Source organism: Anarhichas minor, unplaced genomic scaffold (genome assembly GCF_050575085.1).
Source record: "Anarhichas minor isolate MPS153535 unplaced genomic scaffold, ASM5057508v1 ptg000054l, whole genome shotgun sequence".
NCBI classification, from domain to species: Eukaryota; Metazoa; Chordata; class Actinopteri; order Perciformes; family Anarhichadidae; genus Anarhichas; species Anarhichas minor.
Window position 1 is genome coordinate 472,211 of NW_027466500.1, and position 13,390 is coordinate 485,600.

General features: G+C 43.2%; 1 protein-coding gene across 2 annotated transcripts in view; it reads right to left on the bottom strand.

Moving 5' to 3' along the window:
- Positions 1–13,046, bottom strand: part of LOC142931767 (cGMP-dependent protein kinase 1) — a 79,083-nt gene extending 66,037 nt beyond the window's left edge. Inside the window, exons 1-2 of one of the 2 annotated variants that reach the window (XM_076075849.1) lie at positions 11,786–13,046; positions 2,385–2,551 (exon numbers count right to left, since the gene is read on the bottom strand). In XM_076075849.1, the coding sequence (XP_075931964.1) occupies positions 2,385–2,551; positions 11,786–12,087 (469 nt within the window). In that variant the 5' untranslated portion in view covers positions 12,088–13,046. Of the gene's footprint in view, positions 1–2,384; positions 2,552–8,019; positions 8,481–11,785 lie in introns of those variants that run through there. The other variant, XM_076075848.1, reaches the window with a different exon arrangement.
- Between the last annotated feature and the right edge of the window lie 344 nt (positions 13,047–13,390).

Below are 13,390 nucleotides of genomic sequence, written 5' to 3' on the forward strand. Positions count from 1 at the left end.
TCACAGTTACAAGGTAAACATGTTGAGGTTTAGCGGGTATAATGTTTAACATGTTCACCATCTTAGTATCTAGCATGTTAGCGTGCTAGAATTAGCCCAAAACGCACAGCGTACAGCTGAGGCTGATGGAAATGTCACTAGTTTAGCAGGTATTTGGACATAATGTCAGAAGGATTCATCCTCTTGTGTGGGATTGTCCTGGTTTCAAGCTGGTTGTCCTGAGTTCTAATATCTGTAAAACACTCACGACCACATTGTCCCCGTTTTTACACCGATTAAGATGATGATACTATACTTGTTTTCAGCCCTCACATAGATGTTTGTCATGTTCTATGCTACTCATTATTGCCTTACCCAATATAAAAACATAAACAGTGTCTGAACTCATTACTGATTTTGCCTGTATGTGTGTCAATCAATCAGTGTTTCGTTGTTAAGGCTGTTGCGTTGACGCTTGCGGCTCTTTCTGACAGAACCTGACAGTAGGCTAACAGTTAACTGTCACGCTGCAGAGACAGTCTGTCTTTTCTAAAGAGCTCCAGGAGGCTTACTCCTTCCTTCATAAGGCCACACTGCAAGAGTACATTATCAGTCACGTACAGTGGAAATGCCGATAAAAAAAGATCATATTAAGACGGCCAGATAGCAATATACAATAGCTGGCAGAAAATATGTCACAGTCGGCCATTTAGCAGGCAGCCTGCACTTGTGCACACTGGCTAATAACGTCTGTTTAGTTTTCAAAGGGTATCTGACAATCAATAAATATGTTATATTACACAAATACAATCCTTGTATTTTGTGTTTACGAGTGTTATTAGACAGTTTTCAAATAAACTATGTTCTGGTGGATTTCGGGAGACAAAACATAACTTTTTCGTCTGCTGAGACGCTGTCCATGGTGTTGAAAGGTGTGCTCGGCAGGTGTGCTGAACACTGAAGTAATTGCTCCCCATCCTGATGTGTGCGCATGCATAAGCGCAAATTTTGGTTAACCTAAAGTAATACATTATGCTTTTGTTTTATTGTGCTTAATATAATTACCCTTTATCCGTTTCTCCAAGATGGCAGTAGAGAGAGAGAGATCTCTGGTGGTCTACTAATCAATATGAGCGAGTCAGCTCCCTAATACAATAACCTTTAAAGTCACAGTTCTTAGATGCGTACACAAAAAGTCTTTGAATTCAGACCCAGTGACTCACTAAAGACCAGATGAAGATGGAAAGCAGCCATAAAACTTCTGCTGGCATCCCAACACAGACACCGTCCGTCTCTGGAGCCCTTTCACGTGTGACAAATCCTACCTGCCTCGGCTTGAAGACAATGTGTTTATAGAATTATAGAGTTGTGATGGAACTGAACTGACAAAAAAAAGTTTCGAAAATTTGCTTTCTCATTATTTTGGTTCTACCATCCCACATCTGGGAATTGTCTTTCCAACTCAATAATTAAAATAGTAAGTGGCCAACATGAAACAATGGGGGCAACAATCAATATCAGCATTCTTCCTAGTAAAGTATTAACCTTTAAATGCCACTGGCTATATACCAACCAAAAAGATTCAAGCTTATGGCTTTTCAGTTTCTTTATTCTCTCCTTCTCGTCATTGTGCCATGTTGTTTTTAGTTTAGAGGAATATATTTCCATCGTGAAACATTTTCAATCCATATTAGATCATTTACATCGTCAATGCAATTGATTGTATGTGAGAGCTAAATGCAAGTAATTAAGGTTTTAAAGAGGCAGTGAGCAATAATAGTAATTTAGACGTTATATATTTTAATCTATATTAATAGGCGAGTGTCGAAGTTCAGCTCTATGTAATGATCAGTTATATTGTGCGAGCACTGATTGAGGCCATTTTCCCTGAGGTCAAATCTATTGTCATTGACCAACATTTTGTAGCGGTGTCGGTTGTGCGAAAAAATGCCCTTTCAACAAATCCCATCAGCGCCAGGCAGCGTGGACTGTTGTTCACGTCATCAGAGCTCTCACACTCTGTATCGAGGATCATTTTCAAAAGAAAAAGATGAGCATGAATACCCCATGCTGAAACAATACCGCTAAAAAAGAATGAAATAGAAAGGATCCCAGCATCCCACAAAATAAAATCAATGGGACATGAGTGAATAATAGAGCATCACAAAGTGAAGTTTTGAATTTGAGTTCATCGCTCCGCAGATACCCATCAATAATGTCCTTTCATTTATTTTCTGTCATTGTCATGCTGGCGCTCCTAAAGCTCGCCAGACGCAGCCCTACAGATCTACTTGAATCAGTTTAACAAGAGTAGCTATTCTTCTTGGGGTAAGTCTACTCTTTCTCATTGTGGCTTGCGTTTCATTGCAGGATAGATGTTTACATTGGTGCATGTGTGCTCTTACCTTCCATGACGTAGACCAGTGAGCCCACGTCGCCTTCCTTAATGATGCAGCTGTCCTTTCCATAATCCACAGGGTACATGCAGTCCACGATCTCTTGAATCTGCGACAGCTCCAGGTTCTTCATGAAGTCATTGTCCAAAATGGCCTCCTTGATCAGATCCTTGGACCTGAAGACAAAGGCGAAACAAAATGAGACCATCACTGTGCAAACACAGATTCATATGGCATCGGTGGTATTATAGTAGAAAAACATAATGAGATCGGATTAGGGATATCAATTAGTATTAGAGAGTCTAAATGTGTCACACATACACACACACACACACATCTCAAGCAAAAACCCTGGCTGAGATAACAATTCAACAAGCAGGCCTGTTAATTATGCTGCGGAGAAACAAAAATAGGCAATAAAACGACACTTTAACAACTTTTTTCACTTTAAAGCCATTCATGCATGTGTTTTATCTTGTATATATTTATTGACTGTCTTGTTTTAAATCAGAAATGTCTTGTCTTAATGTTTTTTATAAATGTGTTGCCTTGTTGCTGCTGTACTGACTGATGAGTCGCCAACTCAAAGCAAGTTGTTTGGATTCAGAGGTGCACTTCTGAAAGCCAAAAAGGCCTCAAGACTGTGGAGTCATTAAGACATTCCACAGGTAAGTCTTTTTTTGCAATGTCTTTGCAAGGAAAGGAGAAAATGCAATTAACTGTAAAACGTGCAGTCACCAAAGTGCAGCTCGGTGCACAGAGCAATTTGTCAGGCGGCCTTAAAGGGGACATTATGTCAAATTATCATTTGGAACGAGAGACAATTAGATGCTAATTATGAACCATCAACGGAGGAGAGAGACATTCGTTCATGTGTTGACAACATGTGAACGAGAGCCAGGCGCAGCGAAGGTTCAAACTGCCAAAGCAACAGTCAAAGAAGTGTCCAGAGAGACAGGAGAGAAATATGAAGCGGACCCGTCTCCAGAAAGTGAATCAAGATCACTCATTCATTGAAGCGCTTAATCATCTGAGTCAAAGTTACTCGTCTGGCAGGTTTTGACAGAGTGTCAGCTGGACGAATGAAGTTTAAAAAAAAAATGTATCAAGGTTAATTCAACAAGGAGTCCCCTCCTGAGGAGCTAAACTTGTATAACCTAAAAGCACTCTCAAGCTCTTGCAAGATTCAAGGGCACTGGTGAACTGCCTTGCCTTTCTGCTCTCTGTGCCCTTTTCAGAAACTGATTTCTGGGCGCATTGTTGACGCTGATCACCTGAAGAGCTTAAAGCTAAAAGGGCAAATAACCTGGAAGGCATTTATGAAGCAGTGCTCCCACAACACACAGGCTCCTCTGACCTGCTGCCAGCCCGAAGCAAAGTGCTAACACACAGCAACACAAACTTCAAGCTCTTACACTTCAGTGTCTGCAAACCCCCTTCTGCACATTTATGATGTGAGGTTATGTTTTATAGTCAGTGTCTTACTTCTCCTCAAGGGCTTATCTTGAATTTATAAGGTCACACGACCGCTTCTCTCTCAACTCTTGAGACACATTATCAAATCTGTGGAGAGACACTGTTGCTCCTTCAGATGAAAAACTGACAAAATGTTCCACCCCGGCCAGCATCTACTCAACTGAAATTTTACAGCATCAGCTGAGTGATTCGTTTTGGTTTGAGTCTCAAAATGGCATGCTATCAATAATATCAAAAAACAAGACTCTCATAATGTGTGCTCTGTATTCATAACAGTCTGGTGAATTTTCACTAAGGGTACCAAGACCAACAACTCTGCTTTTACTCTCTGAGAGCAGTGAGACTATAGGAGCTACATCACTAAAGACCAACATTAGCTAGCTGTCACAATCTGCTGGGAATACACAGATTACTTACTTAGTTATTTTAAAGTGCAAACACTGGATTGATTGGATAATAATATCAGTGACAGGTCAGAAATACTAGTATATTTTAAATTTCACCATGTAAATGCCACTGTACAAAAGTCTGATTTTCAGACAATGCCTTCTTATGGTAGCATCATTATCCCAGATTTCCCCGTCATTTTAGGACATGCCTTTTCAGCATTTACTTCAGGGAACTCATTTGTTAGACACTCCCCAGATATGAGAAAGAAGAAAGAGACAATGGGGTAACAAGCATCTAAAGTGTCAGGATTTTCATCTATTTGAACTTTAGACAGTGCAGCAACCAAGATGATCCAATGGTATCTTATTCCACCCTTGGGCGTCAGAACAATCCTGACGCCCTACTCCTGGGAATTGAAAGAAGACTAAGGTGTTGCACTTATTTTTAAATTCCCGTCCCACAATCTATGTTCTTCAAACTTCACTTTTTTAAGCAGAGACTGCGCACAGAGGAGACAATGATTTAGACTTAACTACTGCAGTGCCCGTTTAAAAACATATCTGTTCAGAACAGACCGATTGCTTGGCCTGTGGTCTTGCTGTCTGCGGCTTTCTCCAGAACCGCTCATCCAAACAATTCACACTCAACAATGTGCTGCCTTGGGTCCTGAGCAATACACCTGCCATATCTGCATCACACACCCAAGTCACGGTCAGAAACACCGGCGAAAAAACGCCCTGGCCCTGGTGGGTTTTTGCCTGTGAACTAGACATAACTGTTGTGCCTGGGGCCCCCAACTAAAAGGGCTCCAAACAGCAACATATTTTTTATATTAAGATATGAAAAATCTTCTTTCAATTCTGACTCATCGTACCCCGAAATAATTTACAAAAGTCCTCCAAAGCACTCAAAAAATATGCAACTCACTTTTTGTACTACTATGCCTTTGGTTTGGTTATGTTGCAGATTGAGATATATATATATATATACTTTTTCAAAGCCATTCTGTCAGGACCCGGCCTTGCTGTTTACTTCCTGTCAAACATTGCTAGAAGAAATACAAAACGGCCCATTTTGAATGCTTATGTTGTGAAGTCTGAAAAGGTCTATTCAGGATTATACTTGTATCCATGACAAGTAAAAGCTCAAACTTGAACCTTGAAGTTGAAAATGTAAAGTTACATTGTGCTGATATGCATAGGGAGTGATTCTTAATAAAGGTGTGAAGTGAGTCTGGACTGTGATGATTCTTGTGATGTTCCAGCTGAGTTAATGATGCTTTAACTTTACTTAATTGTATCCATTTTATGGCAGAACTCTGCATATCATTAACTTAACTAACAGGAACCGATTGGAAACCATTATTTCCCCAAATGGACCTCCAGCCCTCTGGAAATGTGCCTCGTTGACCCTCTTTCTGTTACTTTACTCCCAGGAGATGTCTGGCCTTCTCAACCCTGATCTGGACCCTCCGACTTGAGCCTCTGATAGCAACGTTAGGCAACGTCTTATAACCAGACCCTTATAAAAACATCTGCCTTCCTCTCCTTTGTGAGGATGATATATTTGCCTTCATCCCGTAGTGAAGTTTAGGGCTGAGGCAAGTTCAGCCTTCCTTAAAAGGAGAAGATATGCTCTTTTGGGAGGAAAAAATAAGAGGGGTGGCAGAAAAGTGGGAGAGGCTAACCAAAATAAGAGTGGGACAGAGGGAAGGGGTGGATAGCTTATGTGTGAGGAATGGTCTATGGGTCTTGTAAAGAAGATAAAGTGAGTGCGAATGGAAGAAAAATCTAAACATTTAGCCAAATCCAACAGACATTATCGCTACACTTCAACAACCAAAACAAAATGAAAATGTAATGGAGCTGTTTTCATCTCCTGAGGGCACTTGCGTAATTTATTAAAAAGAAAGGTTTTCTATTCCTCTTTTTTTCTAGTCATAATAATGATGAACGAATAACAGAACAGTGCTCAAACAGGCTCAAGTAATTTGCATTAAACAGTCGGCTTCTCTCCAATCATAATTTTTCATCCATCTGCTTATCAGAAGAGGGATAAATGTCATGAAAAGGTGTGGCTGACGCTATGAACATTAAAGCTATAGTTGAGACTTTGATGGAAGTTCAAACTCGGTTAGAAGCAGTTCATTTGATTGTTTCATCTGTGGGGGTCAATCATTCTTTCCCCATCGTAATTGACAGATGATTACATTGAAACTCCATAATGGCCGAGACATCAAAATGGGTTGTTTGAAAAATGTCAATATGCAGGATAATGGTTGTTCTTGGGGTTTTTTTTTGTTGTTTTTTGCGAAAGGATGATAATAACAAACTTACCATCAAGGTCTCCCTAAAAGCCTCTTTGGGAACTCTCTTAATGAAAATATGTATACAAAATAAAAGCTTAATATCATAATGAAATGGTCACTGTATTTGGTTCTCCTCATCTGCCATTCCAAGCTACATGTCCAGGGTCTCACGCTTATAGCGAGGCAAAGAAAAGAAAAACACAACACAAGGAAGCATTGTGCTTCCTTGTGTTGTGTTTTTGCTTTCTGTGCTTTCTGTGTTTTCAGCCAACGCACAAAGCTGACAGCTACAACAAAGACTAATGGCCTTTCCCCGCTCAGATAAAAGAAATCCCCTTCATATTTGAATCTTCTTTCATGAAATCCACGGAGCTTCGTTTGTTTGCGTGTCGAGAGATGAATTACATTCATACCTGACACATCTGATCTCTCTGCAAAGTCTGAAAACAGCAACACAATGACAGCGTTATTTCATATAATGGATTTAAAAGTAGATATTAAAGCATTCTGCTCATTTTTTTTGGGATTTGACATCCCTGATATGTAATTTCAAAGATGGATTTAGTTTTTAAATGTATCGATTATATTCAATACGTCTATTTTTCAATGCGCTTGAAGAATGAAGAGTGGATGTTTGTCCTGTCCACCAGGGGGGTAAGTGTATTGATTCATAATATCACAACCTTCAAGTTGAAACCCGACACACAGCTGGATTATTTCACAACAGATGGCTATTTTAGCGCCAGTTGCAGTTTGAGTGCCAGACCTCATGTTGCAGGAGAGAGATGTTTGGGGGAGAGTTTGAAAAGAAGAAAGACAGAGAGAGAGAGAGAGAGAGAGAGAGAGAGAGAGAGAGAGAGAGAGAGAGAGAGAGAGAGAGAGAGATAGAGAGAGAGAGAGAGAGAGAGAGGGGGAGTAGTACAAATCATAAGGTAAACATGCACGGGGAGCCTGTTAAGACTGCCTGTCACAGAACCTGCAGCTTGTATAAAATTGACACTGGTACATTAGACAAAGCTGCCGTCACTGGCTCTCTAAACCTATAATTCCCATCACTGGATGGCATTTAATTTTCTCTCATGCTAGGCTGGGATCAGGCTTATTGATATCCAGCCTTTTATCACCAAGCTGCTGATAATCCTATTGATAATTGTCATCATGACAGTTTCCTGACATTGTTTCGCTCATTTTCATAGTTGACGACACTATGTCACAATTTCCTTATATCTAGTGTGTGTGTGTGTGTGTGTGCGTGTGTGTGTGTGCGTGTGTGTGTGCGTGTGTGTGTGCGTGTGTGCTACAGAGCACCACTTCATCCATACTTGCTACAGGTGCCGTACCTGCTGCGCCACACGTAACATTACGCACAGGAATCAGAAAGGTGACAACGGATTAAAGAACTGGAGCGCAACAGCTACTGCAAAACAATATATATTATGAACATAATGCCTTTATAATTTTTACACCTACTGTGGGCTTTTGGGGTAGAAAGGTAGGGTGACATGGCTAAGATCCTGGATGTCGAAGGCTGTGGGTTCGGCCGAAATTGCCTGCCTCTTCGTCCGCTGCTGCTCGTGCAGCTCGCTCTGCTTGTGGACCTGCTGGGTCGCCGGTTTGATAACGGAGCGGTATTTATCCAGCTCGGTCTGTAGTCTCTGTATGAGTTCGTCTTTCTGGTCGAGCTCCAGCTCCAGCTCGTCGATGAGCGCGTCCCTCTGCCGCAGCTCCTCGATCTTCTCCTGGAGCGCGTACTGGAGGTCACGCAAGGTGCCCATTTCAGACGGCGACGAGCGACTTCCCGATAAGTTTATCGAAAGGTATGCAGTCTAGTCTTTGTCCCCTCTCCTCTGCCACGCTGCTCATAAACTTTATCCGGCATGAACAGCGTCAGAGGATGCAGCCCCTGTCTCTCCTGTAGGGGGGGGGGGGGGGGGGGGGGGTCCTCGTCGCTGTCCGTCACTTGCGGATTTTGGGAATGTAAGCGAAGGTATGTTCGGTGGTTGACGCGATTGCCAAGGTGAGCCCGTAAAGCGTCTCTACCACTATCACGTAAAGTTTGCCCTCTCTCTCTCTCTCTCTCTCTCTCTCCCTCTCTCTCTCTCTCTCTCTCTCTCTCTCTCTCTCTCTCTCTCTCCCTCTCTCCTCCCTCCCTCCCTCGGCGGAGGACAGTCCTCTCCGAGTGCGTCAGGCTGCGACCCGGGGAGAGCGCATGGTGAGGAGGGCGCCTACAGGAATCCATGGCACAGTGCAGTCTGTCACTCCAGAGAGAGTCGCGCGCTCGTCTCACATGAATAATGGACTCGGTGAGAAAAGCCACTGCTCGGAGAACCGTGGCATCATACCTCGGCAGATCGCCCCGAGGCTGCCGAGTTACAAATAGATGAGCACCGGAGCCTTAATGGAGGTTGACGGTGATGGAAACGTAATGACCCTCAGTGTTACAATAAACAACGCGGATTTTTTTTTTTTTTTTTTTCTCTAACCATTGGGGAAGGAGACTGCATGTATTGTGTCGGACTACTTGTGTGTTTTTGTCTACATGGACAAAAATGCAATGCTCCATATTTCAACCCAAATTATGCTTTGGGCACAAAGTGGACAATAATATTTCCGCTTTTCCCAAATCCATGTCCACTATTCATTTTGAAGACTGAGGAGCAAGTGAAGGTGCTAAAGGCGAAAAACGATAGCAGCAGCAGCAGCAGCAGACATGAATATGCCAAAGATACAGTGGCTCACGACTCTCCACAGCAGCTCCACATTCCTCATTTGATCATGTCTGCGGTGACTGTGCGCGCTGCTGGTGTCTGTCCATATTATCCCAATGAGTCATCTGAAAGCTCAGCGAACAGCATTTAGCCTCATGCGCCCTGGACAAATTCAGACGAGGGTAAACTGCCAAGGACAATCTGATAGGGTGAGGAGCCACAGCAGCGACCACTGCGCTGAGACGAGTGGGAAGTATAGCAGGCTGACTGACTATAAAAAGGAGAGTGAAGGAGATTGTTTTGGCTGTTAGGATAGTTTTTTTTTTTTTTTTTTTGCGTTTGGGGGTAAATAGCATCTTTTTCCTGACGAAAAGCGTGTAAACAACCCTGGAGAGAGCCGGTTGTTCTAATAATAGATCGCAGCTGCCCTCTTGTGGTGGGATAAAGCGTCGACTCATGCAAACAACAACACGGTGGCATCATGCCTCTCTGCTCTGCAGGCAGACATGCCCAACACTTAATGATCCTATGCTGCATGTATCATTGCCTTAGTGGGTGACTGAAATAGGTATAGCTTGTACAGTGTGAAATGAACAATTACTTCTTCCATTGCAAATACTGACATGCGACACGTGCAATCAGTGAAAAACAAATGCACATCTAAGCAAACAATTCTAAACCTGCTTTCAGACATCAGAGTAATATAAAAGTATGAATGAGATAAAGCAACTGCGAGGAACACCTGATTAACAAACAATTATGTTTATTGTCTGTTTGAGTCATTAAAGTAATATAAGTATATTTTTCCACCTCCAAAGCGGTGTTTTAATGAAGACAAGGCAGCCTTTCTCCTCTGAGCCAATTAAAAAACATCATGTTTTCTTGTAATCTCTGTCAAGGGAAGGGCGCAGGACACAAAGCCTGATCAGCAGCAAAGTGTCCTACATATCGGGAAACTGCAAGTGCCTGGAGACTTCAGGCTCTCTCCAGTCCAGGGTTGCATCCCCACATCCTCCCATCATCAAAAGGCCCTCCCACTGTCCTTCAAAGCACCTCTGCGCTTTAAATTTCACCTCTCTAACCATCCAGCTCAGCCCTTTTCCTATGCAGATCAATAGAAACAGGATCCTTTGCTCCATGCTGCGGTAATCCGATGAGCAGGGCGGGACGCCGGCTGGTGCCACGTCCTGACTCTAATGGGGGGTCACACTGTCTCCGACCCCGCAGCGGCCCGGCGGGCGCGGCAGTGCAGGCGGATCCCCCCTCCTCCTCCAGACACACTGGTGGCACTGAGAGCATTCATGTCACCTTACGAATGCAAACAGGTTTACTTCCGTTTCACTGCACAGAGTGTACGGCCATGTGCAATTAACCTAGTTAACCAATGAAGGCCCATTCAAGCACAGCATGCCTCATCAGCTGGGTATACTCATAATGAGCCCTGAGGAAGGTTGGGAATACGATTAGTATTCTTTGAATGTAGCTTGTTAGTCATTGTTTCATTCTTGACCTCCGCACTTCATTCTTAAGTATTTTTGTTTTATTTTTCTTCCCTCAGGACTCTTTCTGAAGACTTCTGTGTTTGTTTGAACGCACACTGAGCACCAGTTGATAATACAAATGAAGACTGGAAATTGTCTAGCCATCTTAATAACATTAACCCCATTGTCTATGGCATGAATTCAGTCAGGTTTCTGCCTGTGTGTGTGCGTGTGCGTGTGTGTGTGTGATATCAATATAGCAAGTAATTAATCCTGCTGAGATTATTATAATAGGAATGAGAAGAAAAAATTAAAAGATCAGGACAAAGAGGGTCAAACTTTTTGCTGGGAGCAATTACAGCAAAGTGAAAAGTATGAGATAGCAGCTGCTATTCAGGCTCAGGTCTGATTTGAAACCCTCAAAAATCAGAACAACCATATCGTGAAGCTAAAACGAGCACCCAAAGGTGATGAAGGAAGCATATGGTCAAACAAAGCGTTTTCTAATGGAGTATTAAATATCCTCAGACATGCACTTCGGGTCCTCAGCGTCAAGCTACTAAAAGCCAATAATGCATCGCACTTCCTGTTGTCTGTGTCCCGTGGGACTGCCTTGATGGATCTGATCAATTAGGAGCTCTTTCTGAAGCTCGCCTTAGAGCTGCGTCATCGGCCGCCAAGAATGAAAGTGCTTGTCCATTCATGGCAAACGTCTCCATCTCCCATTTATAAAAAAAAAAAAGTAAAGGTAGAAAACAGACAGAAAGAAAAGCTTTGTGGAGAGAGAGGACACGGAAGTACACAATAACCTATGAGAGTGTATTCGAGTGTGTAGAGTTGCCATCAACACATGCACGTTCATTGAAGCACATTTCCTGTGAGAGACAGTTGTGCTTCCCAATTACACATGCACACCATCAATGGCAAAACATTATGATTCTGGTAGTAAAGGGAGAGGAAAAACACTCAGAAATATATTTTAAGACAGGACACAAAGTTTGCACATGGGCGTCACGGAGCAAACAAAGCACAAACGCCCGCTCTTACCAGTCGGACTTGGCGTATTTCCGGAACGCCTGCCGCGACAGGTCCTGGTGCGTCTGAGGCTCCGCGGAGATGCCCTGCGCCCTGCGGGTCCTCGGTCCAATAAGTTGAGCGCTGGGCAAGACCGACTGACATTTGTGTAATTTCCTCTTCAGCTCCTGGATCTCGTCTTCCCTGTCCGCCAGACGCCTCTCCAAGTCCCGTATCCTCTCCTCCTTCAGCAGAAGGATCTTGGCAAAGTCGTCCTCCAGGTCACTCATGTTGGAATTTCTTAACGTTAAACTTTGCCTGCGATTCTCCGCCATACGGGGCAAAAAAAATAAAGCGAGTAAATCTCCCAGTACTCGCACAGGTTGTGAAAACGGACACAGATCCCCCCCCTCCCTCCCCTCTAAGAACGCGCAGGATGGTGATGCTCCCTTCGCTGTCCACTTGTTTATTTCAGGAGAAAAGGAGCGCTGCGCTACAGTCCACCAAGCCTCCGGGGAGCCGCTGGTGATCCTTCATTGAGAAACCAATTACAGCAGCTCTTTCTCTCCGAGGGACGCGGGCAGGCCGTCAAACAGGGCACTGAAAGAGCCGAGGCAACTCCTGTAGTTCACCGCCTCTCTGCTGCTGCTGCTGTCAGATATTTGTTTACCATCTATATGCACGATCCCGAGCCGTCCTTTTGAGCGCAATGTTAAACACCCACATCACCTTCCCCGACCTATTGCAACTAAAAAAAAATAAAAAATCAATTGTCCCGCACCCGCACTCCTTTCGTAGGACAGTGGACTGGACGGTAGCTGGTTTGCAATGGTCACATGGTGTAGGCACACATCGGTGGAGTGAAAGCAATGAGCCAGATGGCCTTTATAGAGGTTGCCCTCTATATGTGAAGATTGGTTTATTTCATACATGCATGTTTTTTTAGGATCAATGCACCTTTTTTTTGTCAAGGGGATTGATCCTATCTTATCTAAACTCAAAGGATAAAAAAAAGTTAGTTTTTAAAAATGCGTTGGTTATGAAACATCAAATTCAGTCCCTGTTGATAAACAAAAAGTCTATTAAGTTACATTTGAAATCTTGTCTTACACAACAAAATGGATGATTCAAAGTTGCAGAAGATACAAAATAAATGTCTGTTATCATGATGCATCCAGCATGAAGTAAAGTTAATTACACAACCGATCCGGAGCCCGTTGTCTTCATGATTAGAGTAATCAGTTTCCATACTTTTGGCAACAGCAGCTCATCACTTTCATCCTCGGTGTGCTGCGCGGACCGAAGAGAGTTCAGTAGATCATCGCTTCTCCCACTGTAATATTAATCTCCAAACCCCAGCCTGTCATTTCTATGCACCATTTTTCATTCTGCTGCCTAAATCAGTTTCAACTCAATGAATTCATTGAGGGGGGGGGGGGGGGGGGGGGGCTTATGGGCGCTAGGGGGATGTTTCATTAAGATTCTGAGTTAAAAATAGAGTGAACAGATCTTCCCTTTGCTGGTGTGGTTCAACATATCTCACCCTTGTCTACTTCTTGCATTCTTATCCTTCCAACTCCTTATTGGGTGAGGGATGAACGCTTTCTGCCGGAAAAGCGTGTCTGTATGAGTCTTTTT